General features: G+C 41.2%; 1 protein-coding gene across 2 annotated transcripts in view; it reads right to left on the reverse strand.

The window, feature by feature from the left end:
- Nucleotides 1-7279: 7279 nt before the first annotated feature.
- The window catches only part of B3GLCT (beta 3-glucosyltransferase), a 1077075-nt gene continuing 1056948 nt past the window's right edge, over nt 7280-27406 (reverse strand). The window contains exon 15 of one of the 2 annotated variants that reach the window (XM_073613355.1): nt 7280-8778. In XM_073613355.1, coding sequence (XP_073469456.1) covers nt 8767-8778 — 12 coding nt within the window. In that variant the 3' untranslated portion in view covers nt 7280-8766. Of the gene's footprint in view, nt 8779-18725; nt 21854-27406 lie in introns of those variants that run through there. The other variant, XM_073613354.1, reaches the window with a different exon arrangement.

The raw sequence follows: 27406 nt of genomic DNA on the forward strand, positions 1-27406 counted from the left end.
CATTGGTCTAGGCAGCAGGCAGGAATATTGTCCATAGTCAGTACTGGCAGCAGGCAGAGATATTGTCAGCACAGCCAAAGCATTGGTCCAGTAAGCAGACAGATGTGGTCTGCAATAGCCAACGGAATTGGCCAGGCAGTGACATGGTCAGCACAGACAAAATATTGGTCCTGGTAGTAGGCGGGAACATGGTCCATGGTACAGGTAGCAAGCAGACGTGTGGTCAGTTCATACGGCAGGCAGAGGCATGATGGCAGTAAGTAGGCAGAAATATCAGGGTTTTAGGGCCTTGGTCAGGTAAGACCTGGGCACAGGGGTAGAAGCTTCTCCCAACCAAATCTCTTTGAAGAGATTTGTGTTATCATGAATCCCACTACTACAGTAGCAGAGTACAAGATCAGTCCAAGTGGCAGGCTACAAAACATGGTCAATTAACAGGCCTAGGTCAGTTCAGGTGGAAGGCAGAAACATGGTTGATGGTTCAGACAACAAGCAGAGGGATCATCAATGAACAGGCCAGGGTCAGTTCCAGGGCAAGCAGATGTATGGTCAGTTTAAGCAGCAGGCAGAAGCATGGTCAAATAACAGGCAAGGGTCAGTTCCTTAGCAGGCAGAGGTATGGACACTTCAGGCGGCAGGCAGAGGAGTGGACAAATAAGAGGTCAGTGTCAGGGTCAGTTAAGGAGCAGTGAGAGGCATAGTCAGTTTAGATGGCAGGCAGTGGCGTGGTCAAATAACAAGCTAGGGTCAGTTCAGGAGCAGGCAGAGGCATAAGGAGTGTGAAGGCAAATGGCAGGAAATCTGAACTATGGTTACCATACTTCACTAATATTGTAGAGAAGTATGGTAATGGTGGAAACAGTCACCTATGCAGAAGCCTGGTTGGGAAGGACACTGGGAACAATAATAAGTGGTGTCTCTTCTAACTCCCCATCTGGAGAACATTTTCTATTATGTTTTTGCCCGGTTTCTCTGGGAGGGACTTTATCGGGAAAATGGTATTAGTGGAGTCTGCTGACTACATCTGCTGGAATGCTTTCTGGTGGGCCAGTCGGGTATACAATGGCAGCGCTGATTTCCTGATAGGATGAGGATGAGGAAAGACAAGGGTCTCTCAGTGGATTTGCAGTAGATCACATATGAATTGTATGTTGCCAAATTAAAAAGATAAATGGAGACTTTCTTATACCAATGGTAATTTCTTCTTGTAGCAAGGTAGGGTTGGATAATTTGATTGTTGAAGTTGACTCCCCCCATGAACAGATTGTAATCATGCACACATTCTGGTTTCTGGATTGGGCCATTCCTTCTGGGAATTTCATGCAGGTGTTATTGTGGATAAGGGAAAGCATGTAGATGTCTCTTTTGTGCCCCCACTTCATAGCCAATATTTCCTCATTCCGCAAAATAGCTGACTCATCTCTTCTTAGTTTTATATTAACCAGCCTTTGAGGGAAGCCCTTTCTACTAGCTCTCATGGTGCCACATGCTAGAGTTTTTTTCCAGTGAAGATTGCCGAAAAGGGGCAAACTGGTATAGTAGTTATCAACACAGAGACGATAACCTTTTTCGAGGAGTAGGAATAAAAGGTCCCAAATGACTTTTCCGCTTGATCCAATATAGTCTGGGCATGCAGGGCGATGCAGTTAGGTATCCTTTCCTTCGTACACGTGGAAAGCATAGGTGTACCTTGTGGCTCTGACGCATAACTTGCAAAGTTTTACCCCGTATCTGGTCCTTTTGCTGGGGATGAATTGCTTGATGCCCAGCCTGTCAGTGAAGTGGACAAGTGACTCATTCGCACAGATATTTTTGTCCGGGATAAAGAATTGGGCAAATTTCTCTGATAAAAAATTTAGAATCATCAAATATTTTAGGTGGGTGGACCAGTATGAGCATAACTCATTTTTTTTTTGTGAGTCCCATATTAAATGTAAGGCCCAAAAAGATCTTAAACTCCTCCACTGTTAATGCTTTCCATTCATAGGGACAGGCATAATATAATGTTGGATTGTTGGCAATAAATTGATGGGCATAGAGGTTGGTCTACAATTGAATGTAATAAGTCATCCGTGAAAACTAAATGAAAAAAATCTATGGGGGTAACATTTTCTGTGTTCACCTGGACACCTGGCTGAGCAGTAAAAGGGGGATGTTAAATTCTTCTGAGTTAGAATGAAGCCACAGAGGGTTTTGAAGAGCATATGGTAAACTGGCATGGGTCCTAACCTTTTGGGGCTGACATGACACCCCACTAGCACCTGGCCTTTTTTGCAGAAGTATTCCATTTCTGGTAGATGCCACTGCTCTATTTGTGGTAGCCTGCTCCTCGCCAGAACGCCATTGCTTGGTGGGTGCACTATCCTCCTTTGACTCAGTGTCTCACTACTTAACACTGGCTCATAATCAGAATCAGAATCTGACAGAGAGCTCCCTGCTGCTCTCGTTGGCCGTACTTATAATTTGGTATGCCTCCTCACATGAAAAACATTTTTTAGACATAGTGGTGACTGTGGTTTGTGGTGACACTGGTGGTGATGTGGCTGCACTGATGAGCTTGCACTTATGGGTGCTGATGAGCTTGCACTGAAGGATGCTAATGAGGCTACACATATGGGTGCTGATGAGCATGCACAAATGGGTGCTGATAGGCACTGATCAGGCTAAACCGATGGGCGCTTATATGAACTGATGAGATTACACTAATGGGTGCTGAAGAGGCTGCACAAATATGCACTGCACAGATAGGGCTGCACTGATCAGCTATATTGATGAGGCGGCACTGATGAGCGCTGATGAGGCAGCACTGACACTGTTGGGCACTGTGTGACACTGTAGAATATTATATCAAACTCACTGTTATCACATATAGCTCATTGGCTGAGAGCACTGATTGGCAGACCTTTTTTAGTTATGCCCCCTCGGCTGTCATACACACGGGCCGAAAACAGTGTCTACTGAACCAGCCAATGCCACCCAATATTCAGCCCATGTGTACAGCCCTTTAGTCTCAAGAGATTTAAACAAATAAAGGCACAGAGTAGAACAAGACATGTTAAGTCAACAACAAAGAAAGATCAGTTGCAGGGAGACCACAGGCAATACTAGTAACTAGTCCACTGTCGCCTGGCTGCCTTTCTCAGTTTCTCTTAATGCTCACATTGTTTTTTTTACTCGCATGATGGAGGTGATCTAAATGCTTAACTTCAGGCAAATAGCTAAATACAAGGACAGCATGCATACATGGAAGCAGTTTTTACTTGCTCAAGCATTTTATTTCTGTTTATACAGTCCTGAGCTCTGTTGCACAGCACAGCCCTGTCTGGCAGGGCAAAGCACCTGATTTTTCTTGGCTGCAGGTAAAGCAGAATTAAACTCTGCTGCAGGCCAAGGATTCTAATCATAATGTGCAAGTATTCATACCATATTAGCACATTACGGTAGATAATCCTCCAGCAACCCTCCACCGATGCAATGGACGCGATCTCCCTTGTCGTTCTGTTGCCACCACTGGAATCTTCACCCCGTTTTCTTCCAGGTTCTGTATCTTCAGCCATCCTGGTTAACCAGGATAACGTAACTCCCAGGTATGCACACAGGAGATAATTCATCCTCATAAGGCAGTTCAGTGTACATTCAGAAAAAAGAAATCACAGGCAGGAAGGAGAGCAGTTATTATTTCAGAAGAAGCATACAGTCTCTTCTACAATGTCATCCTACGCCCCAACAATGTTCTTTAAGTAACATTTATCAACATACTGACAATCTTATCTGTCATGCTGCTCTTTTCTCTTATCAGCATGTGTCTTGCTAGCACATGAGCACTGACTGCAGCACACCTGAGTGGCCTATTGTGTTGCTTTTTCCTATACCAGCCTCAGCTCTACTGTGCAGGAACTGCAAGAGGCTAATACCGAGTTGAATTCAGACTATTATCTTTTTGTAAGTATTACAAATACTATTTGCATTAGAGTTTTTACTTCGGCTGCATTTTTGATGGCTTTTTTATTTGTTCATTGCGAGTCTACTTTACGGGTTGTAAAATTGTGTTCTTTCTATGAAAATGAATAGCAAAGCAATTTCTGGTGTGTTAGGGATGTTATTGAGGTAACATTAATGTATATTTTGAGTATGGTTTTCCAAAAGTGTTTAAGCCTGGGGCAAATATGTAATCATGGACTCATTAGGCAACTGAAGCAGCAGTTAGGTCTGTAAAGAAAGATTTGATGTAGACATTGTGGAGACTTGTACCAAGTCATTAGGAGTTAAAAAAACTCTAAGGCTGGGTTCACACATGTGCAGAGCGCCTCGCAGCAGGGGGTCTGGTGCATCCCTGTTCTCCATATCAAGTGCGAATCAGATCCGAATTTTTGTCTGAATCTGGACCCAAAACTGAGCCAAAGACGCACAGGACACTTCTGCAGTGTGCTCCGCGCCTGCCCCGTTGATGTGTGAACTGGCTTCATTGAGGGCCAGTCACACTCTCCTGTCATGCGAATTGGATGTGGGGAAACCTGCATCCAATTCCCATAAGTGTGAACCCAGCCTAATAGTTTTGCCCTAACTGCAGCCTTGCAACGGATACTATCTAAATAAATTACAAAGTGTAGATTAAAATTTTATCAGATTATATCAGAATCGTGAGGGTACTATATGACAGCAATAGGCAATCAGGTCTGTTATATGCCTAAAACCTATTCCAAGAAGTGGAGGTGTTGCACATGGCAGTCAATCAGATTGCTTTTGTATTTCATCATAGTATCTCAATGGCTTCTAAAAACACTACTCGCTAGTGTTGCCCCCTTTTAATATATTTTTGTAAGAGATCCCTAATAGCAGACACTTTGACAGCTTTTACATCAATACTTCTATTAACATTTTTTTTTTTAAAACAAAATGTTATGTGTTGCTGGCACTGCTGGGAAGTGAACAAGCTGTCCTCAGGGTTCAGGAAACTGATCCCATCAGCCAGGAATGAAATGGATTTTTTTTTTCAGTATCAAGAATCTGCGGGTAAACATCTTGAGTTTTATTTATTATTGATGAACTTGAGTTACACAAAATTAAATATTTCCTAACTGCAAACAAAGAATAGCACACAAACTATTTGTTTAATATGTTGCTATTGGATTATGTAACACAGAAGAATATTTACAAAACCATTTGTAATGCACAAATATATCACAAAGAAGCACAACTCCAACTCTGTGAAAAAGAGTTGTATTGTAAAACTGCTAAAAAAAATAAAATAATGTGTATATATACAGTGGGGACGGAAACTATTCAGACCCCATTAAACTTTTCACTCTTTGTTATATTGCAGCGATTTGCTAAAATCATTTAAGTTCATTTTTTGTCCTTATTAATGTACACACAACACCCCATATTGACAGAAAAACACAGAATTGTTGACATTTTTGCAGATTTATTAAAAAAGAAAAACTGAAATATCACATGGTCCTAAGTATTCAGATCCTTTGCTGTGACACTCATATATTTAACTTGGGTGCTATCCATTTCTTCTGATCATCCTTGAGATGGTTCTACACCTTGATTTGAGTCCAGCTGTGTTTGATTATACTGATTGGACTTGATTAGGAAAGCCACACACCTGTCTATATAAGACCTTACAGCTCACAGTGCATGTCAGAGCAAATGAGAATCATGAGGTCAAAGGAACTGCCTGAAGAGCTCAGAGACAGAATTGTGGCAAGGCACAGATCTGGCCAAGGTTCCAAAAAAATGTCTGCTGCACTTAAGGTTCCTAAGAGCACAGTGGCCTCCATAATCCTTAAATGGAAGACGTTTGGGACGACCATAACCCTTCCTAGAGCTGGCCGTCCAGCCAAAATGAGCTACCAGGGAAAAGAGCCTTGGTGAGAGAGGTATAGAAGAAACCAAAGATCACTGTGGCTGAGCTCCAGAGATGCAGTTGGGAGATGGGAGAAAGTTGTAGAAAGTCAACCATCACTGCAGCCCTCCCCCAGTCAGAGCTTTATGGCAGAGTGGCCCGACAGAAGCCTCTCCTCTGGTCTGATGAGACCAAGATAGAACTTTTTGGCCTTAAATCTAAGTGGTAAGTGTGGAAAAAACCAGGCATTGCTCATCACCTGTCCAATACAGTCCCAACAGTGAAGCATGGCGGTGGCAGCATCATGCTGTGGGGGTGTTTTTCAGCTGCAGGGACAGGACGAATGGTTGCAATCGAGGGAAAGATGAATGCGGCCAAGTACAGGGATATTCTGGACGAAAGCCTTCTCCAGATTGTTCTTGAATGGCCCAGCCAGAGCCCTGACTTAAACCCAATTGAGCATCTCTGGAGAGACCTAAAAATGGCTGTCCACCAACGTTTACCATCCCAACCTGACAGAACTAGAGAGGATCTGCAAGGAGGAATGGCAGAGGATCCCCAAATCCAGGTGTGAAAAACTTGTTGCATCTTTCCCAAAAAGACTCATGGCTATATTAGATCAAAAGGGTGCTTCTACTAAATACTGAGCAAAGGGTCTGAATACATAGGACCATGTGATATTTAAGTTTTTCTTTTTTAATAAATCTGCAAAAATGTCAACAATTCTGTGTTTTTCTGGCAATATGGGGTGCTATGTGTACATTAATGAGGAAAAAAAAAATGAACTTAAATGATTTTAGCAAATGACTGCAATATAACAAAGAGTGAAAAATTTAAGGGGGTCTGAATACTTTCCGTACCCACTGTATATATGTGTGTGTGTGTGTATACATTTTTTTTCTTTCATATATGCTATTAACCTCGGTCAAGCTGCTGCATAAACCATTGCACCAACAAGTGTACCAAAGTATAGAAAATGACCAATTTAGCAGGGTTTGTTTTTTTCCTGTCTTTTCTGAATTTGAATGTTCTATACAGCATCTTAGTCTTCTGTGTATCTGAGTCTAACTGCCAATTCTTCCTCATGGCCATCTCCTGCTGCATCTCTCCTTTTGTTATTCCAAAGGTCTTACATGCATATTTACAAGAACCCAGCCTTGATTTGCCTATAGGCAATTCGTTATGCAAATTTAATGATAACAAACTGCCGTTTTGGTCAATGTCCTCAAAGAAGTGTTGGTGTTTGAAGGAGATGTTTTTTTCAGCATAAAAAAAAAAAATATTTTCCACGGTATAAAACTTTAAAATAATCCTACTTCCATTTTACCAATGAGTGCAGAACCTTCAGCTATATGCCCGACTTGAATTTTCAGTGCACCTTTCACATGAAAGTTTCAATACCAAAAAAAATGCTATTTAGAGCCACAGTAATATAGACTGTTTATTAAATAGATTTTATGAAGTTTTTATTTTTAGCGTAATTACAAATACAGCAGCGTGGAACACACGATAACAACAAGAAACAATATGGAAATCAGTGAGTATTGTATAGGTATAACATATATATTGTTTAAGGCACTCTGTCTAATAGAAACATCTAGTAGATAGATTGCATCTGGAAAAACAAGCATAAAACAGATAAGAATAATTATTTTCTCGCACTGTGGTCCCTGAGTGTGTTCTTTAGAAGAAAGTCTGTATTATTGGCATGGATTGTGTAAAACAAATATTGCTTTTCTATGGTACATTAAAATGTACAAATAAATTGTGCCTCTGTTAAAGATAATATTAACCCAAAAGCAATATCATTTTTAGAGGAGCATACTAGAGCAAGTATGTGCAAAATTCTAATTACTTTTCCCTGCCTGATTTATGGATTACCAAACATTTCATAATTATAATATCTTTGCATGTTTGCTCTTTAACACTTTCATGACCAGAAACCACTGTTGCCTAGATTCCCTGGCCAAACTTAGCAGCAATAGCATGTCTCAATTAACTTGACAATACTGTTATAACCAATTTACATTCTTAAAGTGGAACTTAATACCTTACAGCAACATTTTCTCTTTTTGCTCTCTCTTACAAAAATGTGGGGAAGAAAAATCATCATACTTTTTACCTTGTGGGTGTTTTTTGTGCTACAAAGCAGCACTTGCTGCTCTTTGGCCTGGGGCAGGCCCTGCTGCCTTCTGGGATTGCTATGTCACAAATAACACAGAAGGCGATGCGCTGTGCATCTGTACATGTGTACAAACATTGTGGACAACTAAAGTGCTCATGCACCAGAAACTGGTGGTGTTTGTGGGCATGAACAGAAGACTCTCATGCGCCGCTGGTGTCCCAAATACCAGGAGGGAAGGAATGTGGTTGTGAAATTTTGTTTTAATTTTTTTTAACCACTTTAGCCCCGGAAGGTTTTACCCCCTTAATGACCAGGCAGTTTTTTGTGATACAGCACTGTGTTATTTTTCTTTACAATATTTTTATTGAATTTTCAGAAAATGAGATTACATGTTAAGCACATCATCAAAAAAGGGTGATCAGATATAAGTAAGAGACACTAACATATATGTAACATACAACTCTCATATCAGGAATAGTAGCTTGGGTAAGACAGCAACTTAAGCAACATACAGTCTGAAATAACAGAAGAGTGGCTAACCTGGAGCCCGCAGTCTTTCCGTTCATGAACTGAGGAAGGGTAACACTGGTATACTGGGTGTATAGGTAAGGAGCGGAGGAATGTCGGGAGCCAAGCCCGTCACCCCAATGGGGACTCACTGTGGGGCACTGCGTTATTTTAAATGACAATTGCGTAGTCGTGCAATGCTGTGCCCAAATAAAATTGATGTCCTTTTTTTCCCCACAAATAGAGCTTTCTTTTGGTGGTATTTGATCACCTCCGTGGTTTGTTATCTTTTGTGCTATAAACAAAAAAAAGAGCGACAATTTTGAAAAAAAAAAAAAAATATATATTTTTTACTTTCTGCTATAACACACATCCAATACAAAAATGTAAAAAAATCAAATTTCTTCATCATTTTAGGTCAATATGCATTCTGCTACATATTTTTGGTAAAAAAATCCCAATAAACGTATATTGATTGGTTTGCGCAAAAGTTATAGAGTCTACAAACTATGGGATAAATTTATGGTATTTTTTTTTTTTTTTTACTAGTAATGGCAGCGATCAGCGATTTTTAGTGGGACTGCACCATTGCAGCAGACAAATCGGACACCTAACTGACACTTATAACACTTTTTTGGGAACCAGTGACATTATTAAAGTGATCAGTGCTAAAAATATGCACTGTTATGCCGCGTATACACGGTCGGATTTTTTTGGTTTCAAACGTTTTTTCTTAAACAATGTACATATTGAACATAATTTTGCATGATATAATGCAATACAAAAATTACACATGAGAGATTTGGATATCTTATAGACACAGACTGATCTCTTGGTTTTTAGTCAGCGCATACAAAAAAGAAAAAAAACATCTAGCAAGAAAGAAATGTCAATTCCCATAGGTTAATGAGCATCGGCTTTGAGTTGGGCCGTTAAGCTCGTAAATAAATGCAACCTAAGACGTTGATTCTGTGCAGGTTTCTGTGGCTCACAGCCATCTGTCCTACTTGTCCGGGCACCCTCTGTTGATATATTTGAATTTTTTGAAGGGTAGTGTACTACTGTTTTTAAAACGTTCAAGTGGTATTTGTATTACAGAAGAAGCGTGAATGTTGTATATTGTCCGGGCACCCTCTGTTGATATATATGAATTTTTTGTAGGGTAGTGTACTACTGTTTTTAAAACGTTCAAGTGGTATTTGTATTACAGAAGAAGCGTGAATGAAAATGTAACCAAAAAAAATGTAAAGCATAGAAAACATTTCAGAATTTGTGAGATCATTCTTTAGTTAGGGCTCACAATGTTCAGGGCTTAGTTTGGTTAAGGCATAAAAGTGAAGGGGTTTTATAAAAAGCAATCACTGGCATGCAAGCTGAAGAACCTTTATCCCATAAGCTCATCCCCTAGTTATTGCCTTTTATTCCACTTGCCTCTCCCCTATTGGATTGTAAGCTCTCAGGAGCAGGGTCCTCCTAACCCTCTTGTATTGAATTGTACTGTTGCTGTACTATCTCCCTTTATATTGTAAAGATTTGTACAAAATGTTGGAGCTTTATAAATCATGTATAATAATAATAGATCTTATTCAATCATTTTGGTAATAGACACAATATATTCCAAAACCTTTCATTTGCATTGCTATAAAAACTGTTGGCATAACTGTCAGCTGAGCCTAGCGTATGGTGCTGACTTTACATTTATTTTCACATACTCTTTTCACATACTTCTCCCTTTATATTGTAAAGATTTGTACAAACTGTTGGAGCTTTATAAATCCTGTATAATAATAATAGATCTTATTCAATCATTTTGGTAATAGACACAAAATATTCCAAAACCTTTTATTTGCATTTCTATAAAAACTGTTGGCATAACTGTCAGCTGAGCCTAGAGTATGGTGCTTGCTTTATATTTATTTTCACATACTCTTTTCTACATCCGTCTTCTTTCTAATATTCCTCAGGCATCCTGTGAAATAGTAAAACAGAAGTCCCACTGGCATTTATTTTATTAGCTTTCAGAATGACGGGTAAGATATCTCTAAACAATAAGTTAGGAGTGCATCAAAATGGTTCACATCAACTACTCCCACTTCTGATACATCTCAGGGACTTTATGTATTAACATGATCTTGTTATGTTACTTGCAGAATCCTTGCCAAAACTTCTAGAACTCCTGTTTTCTGAAACCTTGTCTGGGCTTCCAATGGTACTTGCAAAATCATTGCCAAAACTTCCAGAATTCATACCCTCCGAATCCCTGCAAGGGTTTCCAGAATCCCTGGCGGGACTTTCAGTGACACTTGCAGAATCCTTGCCAGGGCTTCTATCTTTCCCTTAAACCAACGCTGGACATGTCTTCTGACCAAAAGTGTATTTAAGCTCCAGTCTTTGAAATGGTTATTGCTGTGTCCTGCCTGCTGTCTGCCAATGACACTTGCCTGGACCCGACTACTCCATTGCCTGCCCACAACCTCTGGCCAGACCTTCCTTATACTCTAGCTTGCCCACAACCTCTGCTTGGACCACACCATACCCATTCTGATCCAGTTAATCCACTGGCATGGCAAAACCAAAACCACTGAGGTTTTCCATCTACACCATCTGGAGCTCTGGTGAAGACGAGCGGTTACTTAAACTGGCTATACATAGATCAAAATTCAGCTGGTTCAGCAGGCACTGGCTGAATTTCGATCCATATATGGACTAGCTGGTTGTACACAAGTCAATTTATTTACCAAACTGTATAAAACCAGCTTGTCAGGTTTTGCCTGAATGATTAGTGCTGCTGGTTATAGCTGGCAACACTGAACATTCTATTCTGCCGGCAGGGAAGGGTCACCACTGGCAGAATACAATAGCTCAAAGCGAGTTATTCCCCCATTCACCTCGAATGTGTGGATCGGGCAATCAACTAGCTGGCTGAAGAAAAAATAAATAAATGTATAGCCAGCCTTATACTCTGAGCCTTAGGTAAGCCTGCGTCACTGGCAAGAGAGCATCATAACATCTTACTAAGAACTGGAGGATTTTTACCACAGCTGCCAATCACCACTGCAGGTCTGACACTGACTGTTGGCCGAGGAGAATTAATCCCAGTTCGTGCCTCCAGTTTGGAAATGTTAACGTGATATTAAAGGCTCCTAATTTTTACCTAAATTAAAAAAGATGTTATACAAACCTGCTCTGTGCAAGGATATTGCACAGAGTGGTAGTTTCCCTCTTTTTTTTGGTCCTCTGCCAACACTGTTTGCTCTTCCTCTTCTCAGAGTGCTTGTACAAGCTGTGTGCTGAGGGGGCATCTGTGAAGGTATGCTTCCGAGCCAGGCTGAGGAGTATTGTCAATAGAGAATTCTCCCCTTCAAAATCGCCTGAGGAGAGGACCCTGGAAAGTGACCCAGGGCTACATTTCAGCTATACTTTCTATCCTTTGTGGTGAGAAGTGTGCTACAGCCCCTGTGATGAAGTCAAAGGGGCTATGAACAGGAGCTAAAGTTAAATATATGTTATAGATGTACTTCAAATATTGAAGACATCCTGTTATGTTGATGTTAAGTGACAATTAGCACTTCCATTGTTATTTTTAACATCCCTAAACTATAGCTGAATGGAAATTCTACACTTTAAGAAAGCTTCTCCAATCTTGCTGAAGGGGTAAGGGACATTTCAGCCAAGAGAAGAGCTAGGAAGCTGAATGGAAGCTGAAGTTTTGCAGAAAGCATGAGGAGGCATTCAGGATGGATTTCCTAAAACAAAACATGTTTTAAGGACTGCGTCCATAAATTCAGCAAACTTAGGCAAGATTTTGAGACACTTCTGAGGTTATTAAAGGGGTTGTAAACCCTCAAGGTTTTTCACCTTAATGCATTGTATGCATTAAGGTGAAAAACTTTCTGTTGTGCTGCAGCCCCCCCAGTTTTACTTACCTGAACGCTGTTTTTCTCTGTCCGGGAATGAGTACACCAGCTCTAGCTGGTCTCATGTCCTTATTGGATAGATTAATAGCAGTGCAGCCATTGGCTCCCGCTGCTGTCAATCAAATCCAATGACGTGGGCACTTGAGACAGGGCCGAGTCCTGCTTTCTGTGTAAATACACGCAAAAGCAGGACTCGGGAGCGCGCCCACACAGGTGTCCACCAAGGAGATCGCTTCTCCGATGTGGACACCTAATGTGGGGAGGAGCTACCAGCGCCGCCGGGGACCCCAGAAGAGGTAGATTGGGGCCCCTCTGTGCAAAACGAATAGCACAGTGGAGGTAAGTATGACATGTTTGTTACTTTTTTTTTTTTTTTTTTTAAACTAGGGTTTACAACCCCTTTAAGTATTTATTACAGGTGCAGTAGGCCTGCAGCTGACCTTCTGACCTGCTTCATCTGCTTTTGCATTCCCACAGATTTGTATGCAGAGAGAAGTAGTTCCAACCTGAACAAAAGCCCATTGACAAAGAACCTTACATTCTTAGCTAAGAATGGGACCAAAAAACCATAGCATGAAAATATACATGTGTTCAAAAACTGTTAGGCTTCATGTTCACTGCTGCTGGTAAAAGGACGTTTAGGAGCAGTTCGGTGATCGGTGCCCCTGAACTCTCCTCTGTTATCTTATCAGTACATGTACACAGGGTCATTTATAGTAGTTTCTAGGCAGTTGAGTTTAGAAGCATTTTTTGGAAAGCAAACAAAATGCGTTCAGAACGGATGTCCAGGGGCATTTGAAACTACAAACGCCTGTAACAGCATGTAAACGTGGTAACTCACATTTGGCCACATTTCATTTACAGGCGTTTTTAATTTTTGACAATTTAACAATAAAAGAACGCTTCTAAATGCAAATGCGGCTAAACGCGGCATGTAAACGCGTCAAAACGGACGTTTTTAAACTGTCAAGTTAAATCGTTCAGGGGAGGTTGTAAAACGTCCCGTGTACATTAAGCCTTAAACTACAAATGTTTATAACTTGCAATATGATTGCTGAAAAGATTTAAACAGGTTGAAGTTCAATACCAGCAAAAAAATTGGATAGAGTGTGGAAGGCTAGAGCTGACAGTTTATCATTGCTTCCATTCCTCTTAGGTATCAAACAGAAATGAGGGGAACTCACCCCAATAAGGATACAGAAAAGAATAAACATTTATCTTGTAAAGTAAAGAAGGGCTTAAACTGCCCTTAGGTTTTTACTGCTATCAGTCCCCACTGAAGGGGTTCCTCTTTATTTCCCCTATATGTGTTGGTTGTCTAACACTAATAATAGGCTGTAAAGCTTCCCTGCTAAAACTAAAACAACATTCAAGGGAATTTAATATAGCACTGATAACACTTTTCTGGCAGTTGTTCTCTTAAGAACTACCTGTGGCTAATTCAGGCAAGCTTTTGCGCCAGTGTTGGTAACATTACCAACACATGTGTAAAGTACAGATACTCCTTACTACAGCTGCTAAGAATCTGTCGCTATTGTAGCAACAAATTCTTAAAGAATTTGTTCTCAGATTAGGGAACTGGCAGTTATTAAGACCAACTCTGAGTTGGAGTACAGAGATAGGCAGTGCCTTGTGCTGGGAAGCTGTCATGTATGTGTTCAGTGTTGACACTTCTTCAGGGCAGACATGGACAGATTCATGTACAGTACTAGTCTCTGACGGGTACTGGAATTGGGTGCAAGCATCAACACTTTTGGTGCTGCTCTCCAAAAGATATCTAAAGGGTGTCAATGACACCCTATATGAAATCCCCAGATTATGGCTTGAGTTGGGCTTTAACTAATCTTCTCTAAAATAAAGGGTGATTAGTCTCCATTGATCTCCAAACATCAACATCAGTTATCCTGATGCCTTCACTAATATAGGCCCTTTTTCCTGACGGCACAAAGAAATGCTCCTTTATTAAAACAACATTATGGTCCCTATGAATTTGTCCTTGCTCTGTTGACAGATGGGGAATCCAGTGACACCAAGACATAAGGAAATAGTGGATGCAGCAATATCACAAAATTACCAGAGGATCTTCACTGTTTTAGTTCTTCAAACCTGGGCTGCCAATATATGTACAGTGGATACATACACACATATATAGTCTATCTCCATCACACTCCATCAAAAGCAAAACAATAAACATTACATTTAAACAAATTTACATTTCCAAATTAACAATAACAAACTGTTAAAGTTTAGGAATGGAGAAAACATAGGGATATATTTATAAAGTAATCAATAATCAATTTACCATTCTATTGACTCTCTTTGTACTGCCAGATACCTGTCAGAGGATCCACCACATTTAGAAAATGTATTTTAAGGCTGGATTTACTCATCAGATTGAATCCCTTTAAGGCTACTTTCACACTGTAGCCGCTCTGCGTTAGCTGTAAAGACATTTTTAGTGACGCTTTTCGACAGCTAGTGGGGCCCTTTTAACCCCTGCTAGCGGCCGAGGAAAAGGTTAAGAGTGCCTGTGTTGCGGCGCTGCTGAAGCGCTTTGCAGGCGCTTCGGCAGTGCTGTCCATTCATTTCAATGGGCGGGGTGTTTTGGGAGTGGTGTATACACCACTCCCAAACCGCCCCAAAGATACTGCTTTTTTTTTCAGAACGTCCCGCAAGCGCACCACCCCAGTGTGAAAAGTCACACTGAAATGAATAAGGGAGGCAGGTTTTAGGGTGTTATAAGCTATTTCCAGCGCTAAAACGTCTGAAAACCGCCTCAGTATGAAAGCAGCCTTACTGTACATCTGGATTTTACAATCTTCAATAAAAAAACAGGCCCTAGTAATATATGTCATATTTTTAATATCCACGGGGTTGTAGGCCCTGATTTTAAACACCTGACACTTTGACATGATAGAAAACGTATTCTTATAAAAGGAAAGAGACAAATTCCATTCCACTTGTCTTCACACAGATTCACTATGCATTCCATACACCAAAAATCCCCATGCATACAGCTCTATACCTATATACATAGGGTGAAGGAAACTCCATAATTGTACCAAAAATTGAAGGCTAATTAGTCGCAATCCGGGCCAAGGTGTGTTCCTGATTCAACCTCATTTTTTTATAAATATGCCCTTGTTTAAAGTACCGTAAATGATCACATTTAAGAAACTTGTAAACTAAAATTTTACATGGCTTTACCTGTAAATATGGTAAATTTACAAAACAGTTTACTTAATAAAATGACCAACTAAAACATTGTAAAACATAGTTTTACTGCTAAAAATACTCATAAAAAAAAACTACAGTTAAGAATATAATACATACGTTTAGCAGTAACAGAAGTAGAATCTCAACATATTTGCTTCATTAAAAGTCCTAAGGAAAGTGATCTTTGGTTCTATTATTATACAGATATGATATTACATGACAAGCTTGGTAACGTGATCACAGCCTTAAGGCCCATACACACGATAGAACTTTGCACAAACTTTCCCATGGATTTTTGTACAAAGGGCGTCGGCCGTAAACTAATTAAGCATACATACGGCAGGACTTTTTCAGCCAACTTTCACCAAATCATGTGGTTTTTCAGCTCTTTACCTCCACCCTTTGGTCAACTTCTGTATTATTGTCTGATCTTTTGCATTGGTTCTGAGCATGCGTGTTTGTACTTTGGACTAAAGTCCTATGGACTCGTGTACACACGATAGAATTTTGCACCATAGGACTCTTGTTGCCGGAAAGTTTGTCTGTTTGCACAGCCAACATTTGTCCGCTGAAAACCGAAAAAGTTTGTTCGATGGAGCGTACACACGGTAGGATGTTGCCTTAAAACAGCTAATTTGCATGTTTGTTGTCAAAAAGTCCTATCGTGTGTATGGGCCTTTAGACTGAGTTTAACATATAGGTTACATATAGTTACATAGTTACATAGTAGGTGAGGTTGAAAAAAGACACAAGTCCATCAAGTCCAACCTATGTGTGTGATTATGTGTCAGTATTACATTGTATATCCCTGTATGTTGCGATCATTCAGGTGATTATCTAATAGTTTCTTGAAGCTATCAATGCTCCCCGCTGAGACCACCGCCTGTGGAAGGGAATTCCACATCCTTGCCGCTCTTACAGTAAAGAACCCTCTACGTAGTTTAAGGTTAAACCTCTTTTCTTCTAATTGTAATGAGTGGCCATGGGTCTTATTAAACTCTCTTCTGCGAAAAAGTTTTATCCCTATTGTGGGGTCACCAGTACAGTATTTGTAAATTGAAATCATATTATTAGCTTTGTTGCCCTTCTTTGTACTCGCTCCATTTCCAGTACATCCTTCCTGAGGACTGGTGCCCAGAACTGGACTGCATACTCTAGGTGCGGCCGGACCAGAGCCTTGTAGAGCGGGAGAATTATCGTTTTATCTCTTGCGTTGATCCCCCTTTTAATGCATGCCAATATTCTGTTTGCTTTATTAGCAGCAGCTTGGCATTGCATGCCATTGCTGAGCCTATCATCTACTAGGACCCCCAGGTCCTTTTCCATCCTAGATTCCCCCAGAGGTTCTCCCCCCAGTGTATAGATTGCATTCATATTTTTGCCACCCAAATGCATTATTTTACATTTTTCTACATTGAACCTCATTTGCCATGTAGTCGCCCACCCCATTAGTTTGTTCAGGTCTTTTTGCAAGGTTTCCACATCCTGCGGAGAAGTTATTGCCCTGCTTAGCTTAGTATCATCTGCAAATACAGAGATTGAACTATTTATCCCATCCTCCAGGTCATTTATAAACAAATTAAATAGGATTGGTCCCAGCATTCTGAGTACTCCCCATTTATCACCACCCTCTGAACTCGCCCTTGTAGCCAGTTTTCAATCCATGTACTCACCCTATGGTCCATGCCAATGGACCTTATTTTGTACAGTAAACGTTTATGGGGAACTGTGTCAAATGCTTTTGCAAAATCCAGATACACCACGTCTACGGGCCTTCCTTTATCTAGATGGCAACTCACCTCCTCGTAGAAGGTTAATAGATTGGTTTGGCAAGAACGATTCTTCATGAATCCATGCTGATTACTGCTAATGATATCGTTCTTATTACTAAAATCTTGTATATAGTCCCTTATCATCCCCTCCAAGAGTTTACATACTATTGATGTTAGGCTAACTGGTCTGTAATTCCCAGGGATGTATTTTGGGCCCTTTTTAAATATTGGTGCTACATTGGCTTTTCTCCAATCAGCTGGTACCATTCCAGTCAGTAGACTGTCTGTAAAAATAAGGAACAACGGTCTGGCAATCACTTGACTGAGTTCCCTAAGTACCCTCGGATGCAAGCCATCTGGTCCCAGTGATTTATTAATGTTAAGTTTCTCAAGTCTAATTTTAATTCTGTCCTCTGTTAACCATGGAGGTGCTTCCTGTGTTGTGTCATGAGGATAAACACTGCAGTTTTGGTGACTGAAGCCCCCCGATTCACTCGTGAAGACTGAGGAGAAGAATAAATTCAATACCTTCGCCATCTCCCCATCCTTTGTAACCAGATATTCTTCCTCATTCTTTAAGGGGCCAATAGGGTCTGTCCTCCCTTTTTTACTGTTTACATACTTAAAGAATTTCTTGGGATTTTTTTTGCTCTCCTCCGCTATGTGTCTTTCATGTTCTATCTTAGCCGTCCTAATTGCACCCTTACATTTCTTGTTGCATTCTTTATAAAGACTGAATGCTGAGGATGATCCCTCAACCTTGTATTTTTTGAAGGCCTTCTCCTTTGCTTTTATATGCATTTTTACATTGGAGTTAAGCCATCCAGGATTTTTGTTCGCTCTTTTAAATTTATTACCCAATGGGATACATTGGCTAATGCCCTTATTTAATATGCTCTTAAAGCAAACCCATCTCTCCTCCGTATTCTTTGTTCCTAATATTTTATCCCAATTTATGCCTTTTAGCAAGGTTTGTAGTTTAGGGAAGTTGGCTCTTTTGAAATTCAGTGTCTTTGTGTTCCCTTTATGTTTCCTATTTGTGTGATTTATACTGAAACTAATTGACCTGTGATCGCTAAGGTGTTTGAGCAGGTTTATCAGTTTCTAAAATATTGTGTTAATTGGGTAACTGTTTTTACCAACACAAATAAACCTAATTAATAAACAGAACTTTCATTTTCTGTTTAAAATTCATCTAATGGCATGAATCAAAAGGTGAAATATATTGTAAAAATGCAGAGTCTCACAGAAAACTCGCACTTGAACACTCTGGACATGGATGCGTTGGTTAGTAGTGCAATCATAAAATTGACCTTGAATGAATAAAACTTTTTGTAAAAAAAAAAAAAAGAAGTGCCCTACAGCTTGTTGCACGGATCATAGGGATACATAGTTCCTTGCTGTTTCATGTTCTCTTTTCCTTTGTAAATAGAGTAACTGCTATTTGTTACTGCAACCAGTTCTGATCAGTTTTAGTAATTACATCACTGTAATGTTTAGTAAAATGTAAGCATCATTGCTGGGAATTTGTCATGGCAGAAAGCCCTAGCGGAAACTGCCTTCTAGTTCTAAGGCAGTGACGTAACCTTCAGTTTGGGGTATGGTGCAAGTCAAAACTATAAAAGAAAGAGTTTTGGGGTGTTCCTTTCAGATGATACCAAAATGAGTAAACATTTTGCCCAGGCAGCAGGGTAAGCAAATTCTGGGTTGCATCACTAGAGGGATCAAGCCAACAGAAGGAAGGAGGTCCTGGAGGTCCACCATACAGAGCTTTAAGTGGCCCTCATTTAAAATATTGTGTTAAAGTTCTGGAGACCTCACTTGTGAAAAAAAAAAAAAAAAAATTAAGTAAGAAAGAGTCCAGAGATGGGCAACGAAAAGGTGCTGAGGAAGGAAACATATGAGGAGAAACTGCAGGAACGTCATATGCACAATCTTGAGAAAAGGAAAAAGGTGGATATGATTGAAACCTTTAGATGCATTACAGGTGTGAATAATGGCCCGTATACACAATCCGAAAATCTGACAACAGATCGTGCGTTTTTTTTTTTTTGCATGCTAGTCTCGTATCGAAAATGGAGAGGTTACTAAAGTTACGAAAATTCTCGTACGACAGAATGAAAAATTTGAAGTGATGTCATGTGCTGTAGTGTTTTTCTATTGTATTTTCGGACGACAACTGTACTGATTAAATGAAAATCATACAATCTGGTATCATACCAGAAAAATTTTCGTGTTTGTCCAATCGGATATCGGATGAACTGTTGTGATCGCCTCTCAAAAGCTCTGTACTAATGATCTGATTATCGTACGGTCACTTCGAAAGTGGTATTTTTTGTCCGATTTTCAGATCATGTGTACAGGCCATTAGGTTTAAGATGGCAGTTTTGTCAATATAAAACTGAGATTAAGATTCTGAGGCTTAACCTCAAACTAGCTGGAGGAAAGTTTAAGAATGTTATAAAGTGTAGAGGATGCTTGGAGCAGACTTCCAGCAGCATTAGCGGTTCTGTGTTCTTGTGCTTGTGAAAAAAATATCAGAACATGGGAGGCAGATTTACTAAACCTAGAGCACTCAGAATTTGGTGCACCTGTGCATGGTAGCCAGATTCTAACTTCAGCTTGTTCAATTAAGCTTTGACAATAAAACCTTTAAGAAGATTGGTTTCTTTGCAGAGCTGCACCAGATTTTGCACTCTTCAGATTTACTAAAATAACCCCCATGGTGTATGAGCAAACTTGGTGGACCACCTGATATTTTTCTGCAGCCAATTTTCTATGTTACATGGAACAGTTTCAGTTTTACATTCTGGAATTAAAATCTAGCCTGTGTGCTGGGAAATGCAGTCTTTCATCAGAGGTCACTGTGACATAATTTTGTCAATGAAAACCTTTAAATGACCCTTGAAAATACTATACCCGCTAACCATTCTGAGAGATAGTGGTTTCCACATCCTTTTTTTGCAGTCAGATAACCAGGACTTATGCAGCGTACACACGAGCAGACTTTTCGACTGGTCTGACGGACCAAGTCCGGCGGACAATCCGATCGTGTGTGGGCTTCATCGAACCTTCAGCGGACTTTTCCAGTCGAAAATATGACGGACTTTAGATTTGGAACATGCTTCAAATTTTTACGTCATAACTCTCGTCTGTATGCTAGTCTGATGGACAAAAAAGGACGCAAGGGCAGCTATTGGCTACTGGCTATCAACTTCTTTAATCTAGTCCGGTGTACGTCATCACGTACGAATCCGTCGGACTTTGGTGTGATCGTGTGTAGGCATGTCCGTTCATTAAAAAGTCAGTCGGAAGTCTGTCAAAAGTCAGTCGAAAGTCCACCGGAAAGTCTGTCGGATCAGTCCGGTCGAAAAGTCCGCCCGTGTGTACTGCATTAACAAGTGAAATAATGGAGCTGTGATTCCAGTTACATTATACAGCGGTTGTAAATGGAATAGACAGTCACCTGCTGGAGATGACTATTATCTCACAGTTAGAAGAGCTCAGGTATGAAGCAGGGATGTGGGACAGCTTGTCATGCATCTGTATTTACTGGTATGATAACAGTGAAAAGTCAATAAACCTAAAAACATCTTACAAAATATGTAATAACATTTCTGTGCAAACATTTCTACACATGTACATCATTTGAGACATGTGGCTCTTTTATTTACAATTGCTCCATATGAATCCAGGGCAAAGGAAATGTGGAGTTCTTACCTGAAGCATCCAATCAAATTTCAGCTTGGTCTTTTTTTTTTTTAACTAGTGCAGCCAGAAAATGTGATCTAACTATTAGTGCCTATAGGTAACGCTGCCACTTTTGCCTTTCCTCATTATTCTTCACATTAACCCTAATCATATTTAAAAATAAGTAAGACATTTCCTTGTTGAGCATCACAACCACAATAAAACTGCATGTATTATCCCAGAGCAACAAATCAAAAGCAAGGCAGACTACTTTGGTTAAAAATAACTTGTTTTCAAAGGAAGGATACTCCAGGCAGCTCTTATGATAGACACTTTGCTACATAGGAGAAATCAACTGTAACTATCTCACCAAGCATGGAAGCAGCCATTTTGTGGGGGCTTCCATATAACTGAACTTGGCATCTCGTCCTTCTCTGATATTATTGTGTCAAAGTAAAAGACTGAAAGCTGATCAATCACACAAAATGGCTGCCTATAGCGTGAGGAGGCCATAGGAAACCTATACCTTTCACAATTTCAACCACAGCTACATCTAATATGAATTTGTGCAGCATCTCTTCAGAAGTCTTTAGGAAGAGAAAAACAATGGAAATCAAAGATCTTCCTTCAAATATTTTTTTCCTTTCAAGTCTTGCTTCCTGTTGGGTGCCAGCCAGGTATTATATACTTTCACTGGGTCTATGTTCCAATGCTTGTGAAAAGATATCGGAACTTGGTGTGAAAGGAAATCCTTTGAGTAATCAGCTGGTCTTGCCTGAAAGGGAATCAGAAAAATAATTGAGCAGGGTCATGTCTGTGTGCTTGCAGTATGATTTTGTAGCACAGAGCTTTCTCATTTAATAATATAAAACCTAAAGACTTCACTGTGGGGCTCACACTTTCTTTTTTTTTTTTTTTTTTGAATTGTAATTTTTATTGAAGTTTCAAACAGGTACATACATGTTAGAGTCATAACAGTAGTGACATATACAGATGTTCCGACTAGAAACTGTCTATTCGTTAATTAACACTGTGGTGATTTGAAACAGTAGAATGTTGAACAAAGGATGGTTGTCGAGTAGTAACAGGTTCTAGACGGGGAGGGGGGGTTAGGGATGAGGGGGGAGGAAATAGGAGGTGGAGGGAGAAGGGCACCAGCAGGTTGTGAATGAAGGGATAAACGATCCATAAGTAGTTTACACCAGGGTAATTACAGTTGAACAGTACATTTTGGATGTTGTAACCAAAGAGACCACATATCTTTGAATTTACGTAAACGTGAGTTTTTTCTGGCTACTATTCTCTCCATTTCACATTGAAAGTTGAGGTCAGCGATAGTATGCGAGATGGAGGTAATTCTAGCAGTTTTCCATAATCTAGTGATATTCAATTTGGCAGCATAGAGTAGGTGAATAATAATACATCTAGCTGAGAATGGTATTTTGTCCATGCCAATATGTAGCAGGGCTAGAGCTGGGGACGGAGGGCAGGACGTCCCAGTAATGGAGGAGAGTAAAGCGAATACTTGGTTCCAAAAGGATGTAAGGGATTTGCAGAACCAGAGGGTATGTGCGATGGAACCTATACTTCCGCAGTTCCTCCAGCATGATGGAGGCTGGCCAGGGAACATTTTTGAGAGTCGGTAGGGTGTGAGGTACCATCTGTGGATGGTTTTCTGGTAGGATTCCCAGTGGTTGGAACAATGAGATGCCTGAAAGGTGTCTGTAAAGGCCTGTAGCCATTGAGTTTGGGTGAAGGGGACATTCAGTTCTTCGGCCCATTTATTTAAGGAGTGCACCTGAGAGCAGGGTTTAAGGCAGGAGTATATCCTGGGAATACTTTTGCTAGGGGATGGGTTAGAGAAGTAATGTAGGTAGATTGGTAAAGGAATTTTTACTGTGGAGGGTAGTTTGGTCGTGGTCAAGAAGTGAGTGATTCTAGTGTACGTGTAAGCTTCTGAGTTTGGGAGTTGAAATTTAGTTTGCAGATCTGCAAACAAATGTACTGAATTGTGGTTGATCAAGTCACCAATGACCAGTATACCAGCTTTGTGCCACCGGGAGAGGTTCAAGTCTGGAATGCAGGAGGACAGGGCTCTTAGTGGTAATGGTAATGTCTTACTAGGTGAGTCCCGGGGGTACGCGGTAAGAAGTCTATTCCATGCCTGTAGAGAGGCAGATATCATAGGGTTAGTGCATCTAGGTGTTGGGGAGTAGCTGGCCGTCGATAATAAGAGGAGGTCAGTTAGGTTAGCCAGTTGGGAATAGGAGGTTTCAATGGTGGACCATTGTTTTTCAGGTGTAGGATGCCACCAATAGTACAGCTGGTCCAATATTGAGGCGTAGTAGTAGTTGCCAATATGAGGCAGTCCAGCTCCGCCTAATTTGTGGGGTCTAGTGAGTATGTAGCTAGCACATCTAGGTGGTTTGGAGTTCCAGATAAATTTAGTTACTTGACTCTGGATTGTGGTCAGGAGGGAGCGAGGAATAGGTAAGATGCGTGTTCGGAATAAGTAGAGAAGTTTTGGCAGTATTATCATTTTGAAGGTAGCTATACGCCCCAGTGTAGAGAGACCCATGCAGCGTAGAGATTTCAGTAGCGTGGGTAAATTTCGAGAGAAGGTATGGAAGTTCAAGTCGATCAATCGGTTTAGATTGGGGGTTAGCAGGATTCCCAGGTAGGGAATAGACGTGTTCGTCCATACGTATGGCGTGGTGGATTTTAGGTGGGTAGCCATTTGAGGAGGGAGATGTATAGGGAGAACCATGGATTTTGTGGCATTTAGTTTATAATAAGAGATAGAGCTGAATTGGTGAAGGATGTTTTGTATAGTCTGTAGGGACTGGATGGGGTTAGTGACCATTAGAACTACGTCGTCCGCATATAGACTAATTTTGTGGTCTGTACCATTACATGGTATGCCAGAGATTAGGGGATCGGATCTTATTTTGGAGGCCAAGGGTTCCATTAGTAGAGCAAAAAGAAGTGGGGAGAGGGGGCTCCCTTGCCGTGTACCATTAGATATTTCAAAAGGAGCAGATATCGTCCCCCCAGTGAACACTGTAGCTGATGGTTTAGAGTATAAGGAAAGGATTGCGTTTTGGAACCAGCCGGTAATACCGAACTTTGTCAGCACTGCCTGGAGGAAGTTCCAGTGTACCCTATCAAACGCCTTCTCTGCATCTAGGGATAGAAGCAGAGAAGGCGTTCGACTTTGCGCAGCCTGATGGACGAGGTTGAGCACCCTTCTAGTTGCGTCAGGTGCCTGTCTGCCTGGGATAAACCCAACCTGGTCTGGGTGGACCAGCTCTGGGAGAAACATCATCAGTCTGTTGGTGATAACTTTGGCGAGCAGCTTGATGTCGGTATTTAAGAGCGAAATTGGCCTATAGTTAGAGGCAACAGAGGCGTCTTTCCCAGGTTTTGGAATGGTTGCTATAAGTGAGCGCAGCATATCTGTAGGCAAAGAGCCAGAGGAACCAGCAGTGTTGAAGAGGTCTGTTAGTTTAGGGACTAAAATGGTGGCAAATTTTTTGTAGAATAGGTTAGAAAAGCCATCCTCTCCCGGGGATTTATGGAGAGGGAGGGTGTTTATGGCCTTGAGGACTTCTTCATTAGTGAATGGTTTAGAGACAGTTTCGAATTGTGCCTCTGAAATTTTAGGCAATTTAATCGGGTCTAAATAGCTAAAAATTTGTTCCGCTGTGGGTTGGGGAGTGAGAGGGTCATTTCTGAGATTATAGAGTGATGCGTAGAATTCACTAAACGCATCTGCAATTTCCTGAGGGTTGGTTAAGAGTTGTTTTGAAGTGGGGTGTCGGAGAGAGAGAATTTTGGCTTTTGTGCGATGGGCTTTTACTTGTTTTGCTAGTAGTGATCCAGCCCTATTACCTAAAGCATAAAAGTTGGCCTTGGAGAATTTAAAGTTACGTTCGAATTTATGTAGCAGAAGGGTGCGTAGTTTTTGTCTTAGCTCCAGGAGTTTAAGAGTTTGCGTGTGGGAGGGGGAAGATTTGTTTATTTTTTCTATTTCTGAAATGTTAGATAAAACCTCATCAATCTGCTGGGTCCTCTGTCGTCTCGCTCTTTTACTAAGCTTTATGAAAATACCTCTAAGGTAAGCTTTGTAGGTTGACCAAAGTATAAATTTGTCGGTATCAGGCAAATCATTAAGTTCAAAGAAGGAGTGGTGCTCAGTCTCTATTTCTTGCAGGACTTTAGGGTCCTCCAGAAGGGAGGTGTCAAGTCTCCATATTCTCGGTGGTCCCGGTCTACGATCGCCAAGGGTGATCGAAATAGGGGCGTGGTCTGACCATGTGATGAGACCAATATCAGAGTCCATAACATTTTGGAGTGTCCATTTGTCTACTATGAAGGAGTCAATGCGTGAGTAGGATAGCTGCGGGTGAGAAAAGAATGTGTAATCACGTTCCGATCCATGTTGTGCTCTCCATACATCAAAGAGATCCAGGTCGTGGAGTAGGGGATTCAGGGCTGGTCGGGGGTGGTCTTTGTTGGTAGAGGTGTCCATGGATGGGTCGCCGATTATGTTCAGGTCACCGCCCACGATTAAGTTGCCTTGGCGTAGGGTGTTGATTTTCTTGAAGAGGCGTCTAAGAAAGCGAAGTTGTCTGGAGTTTGGTCCGTAGATATTGACTAGAGTGTAGGTGGTTTGAGCAATGGAGCAAATAAGAATGAGGTAGCGACCCTGCGGGTCGGCATAAGTGTGAAGGTGTTGGAACTGGAGAGTAGCACGTATAGCTGTCAGTACACCATTTTTTTTCTTCGGTCCCGAGGCCAGGTATGTGGTATCGTATCCTTTTAACTTCAGCTTTGGTGTTTTGGATTCTGCAAAATGCGTCTCCTGTATAAAGACAATGTCCGCATTATGATTTGTTAGTTCTCTTTGCAGATTAGCCCTTTTTTGTGGGCTGTTTAGGCCTTTGACATTAAGGGAGGTTAGTTTGATTGGCATGGTAAGGTTGTTGGTTATGGCTCTTTATACTGACACGATAGTGCTAGGCGTGGTCAGGTATGTGACAGGAATGTTGATTATATGGTATTGTGGTCTGAGATGATCGGGATAGGCAGGTCGTCAGCAGTGGATCGTTGGAGCAGGTCCAGAAGGCGTAGTGAAGGCTGGTGTGGGGTGGGAAGGGTAGTAAAAAGAAAGAGCCCGTGAACAATACGGGTTCAATGTGCAGAAATACTGCTGGATCTATCCAAACAGAGGGGGGATTTCCTCCAGTGGCTTCCAGGAACGTGGAGCCAGTGGATGGAAGGATAGGCTTGAAAGAGACAATTAACCGCCGTCACCCGGCTGGGTGGCATATGAGACTTCATGCACCACCAAAGGCATCAGGCATCTTGAAGGGACCACTCGGCTTCCATTTGAGAAGGAGGAGACGGAGGTGGTTTTGGGCTATCCTCCGGGATAATGCGCCATAGCCTCAGTAAGTGGAGGCCTGCTTGAAGTGTGCGCACATGTGTTTTGCTTTGGAACGTGATCAGCAGTTTGGTGGGAAATCCCCATTTATATGGTATGCGGTGATTCTGGAGGGCTTTAGTAATTGTGGCTAGTTGCCTACGATTTTCCATGGTCACCTTGGAGAGATCTGTATATAGTGCGATGGCTGTGAAAGGATCAGGAAGGTTAGGCGATCGTTTTGCAGTGACATCATTTTTTCTTTTGCATTGAAGAAGTGTATGCGGGCTAGAACATCTCTGGGTTTTTCCGCCGGGAGGTGAGGCGGTTTTGGTAGCCTATGCGCCCTGTCAATTTCCAGATCTCTGTCAGTGAGGTCAGGTACTAGTGCGCGCCTCAGGGATTGTAGGAATCGCACCAATTCGGGTGGTTGAACCGATTCGGGTATGTTGCGGAATTTGATGTTGTTCCTTCGAGAACGATCTTCGAGATCTGCCAATTTAAGATGTATTGCCTGCATTTCATCTTCATGTTCCGTGCATACATCTACCATATCATTATGAGCAGTGAAAAGGTCAGACATTTTGTTTTCAACATGCTGGAGGCGCTGGTCCTGTTGCTGTACTACAGAGGCCAGTGAGGATACTGCAGCTGAGAGATCTGTGTACAGCGATTGTTTAAGGGAGATCAGCATGTTTTTCATTGTGAGCTCAGATAAGGGCTGATCTGAAGCAGGAAAGCTATCTATGGCTGTGTGGTGCTGGACATCAGAGGGAGGTAAAGTGAAGGGTAGGTTATGGCTGCTCTGTGGGGTGTCATCTTCTCTCCTGGGTTTGGATTTCACAGGGGAGGCAGAAGAGGGTGAGCGAGGTGGAGAATACTCACAGTTTGCCTGTGAGAAGG

This window comes from Aquarana catesbeiana, linkage group LG02 (genome assembly GCF_042186555.1).
Source record: "Aquarana catesbeiana isolate 2022-GZ linkage group LG02, ASM4218655v1, whole genome shotgun sequence".
In the NCBI taxonomy this organism is placed as follows: Eukaryota; Metazoa; Chordata; class Amphibia; order Anura; family Ranidae; genus Aquarana; species Aquarana catesbeiana.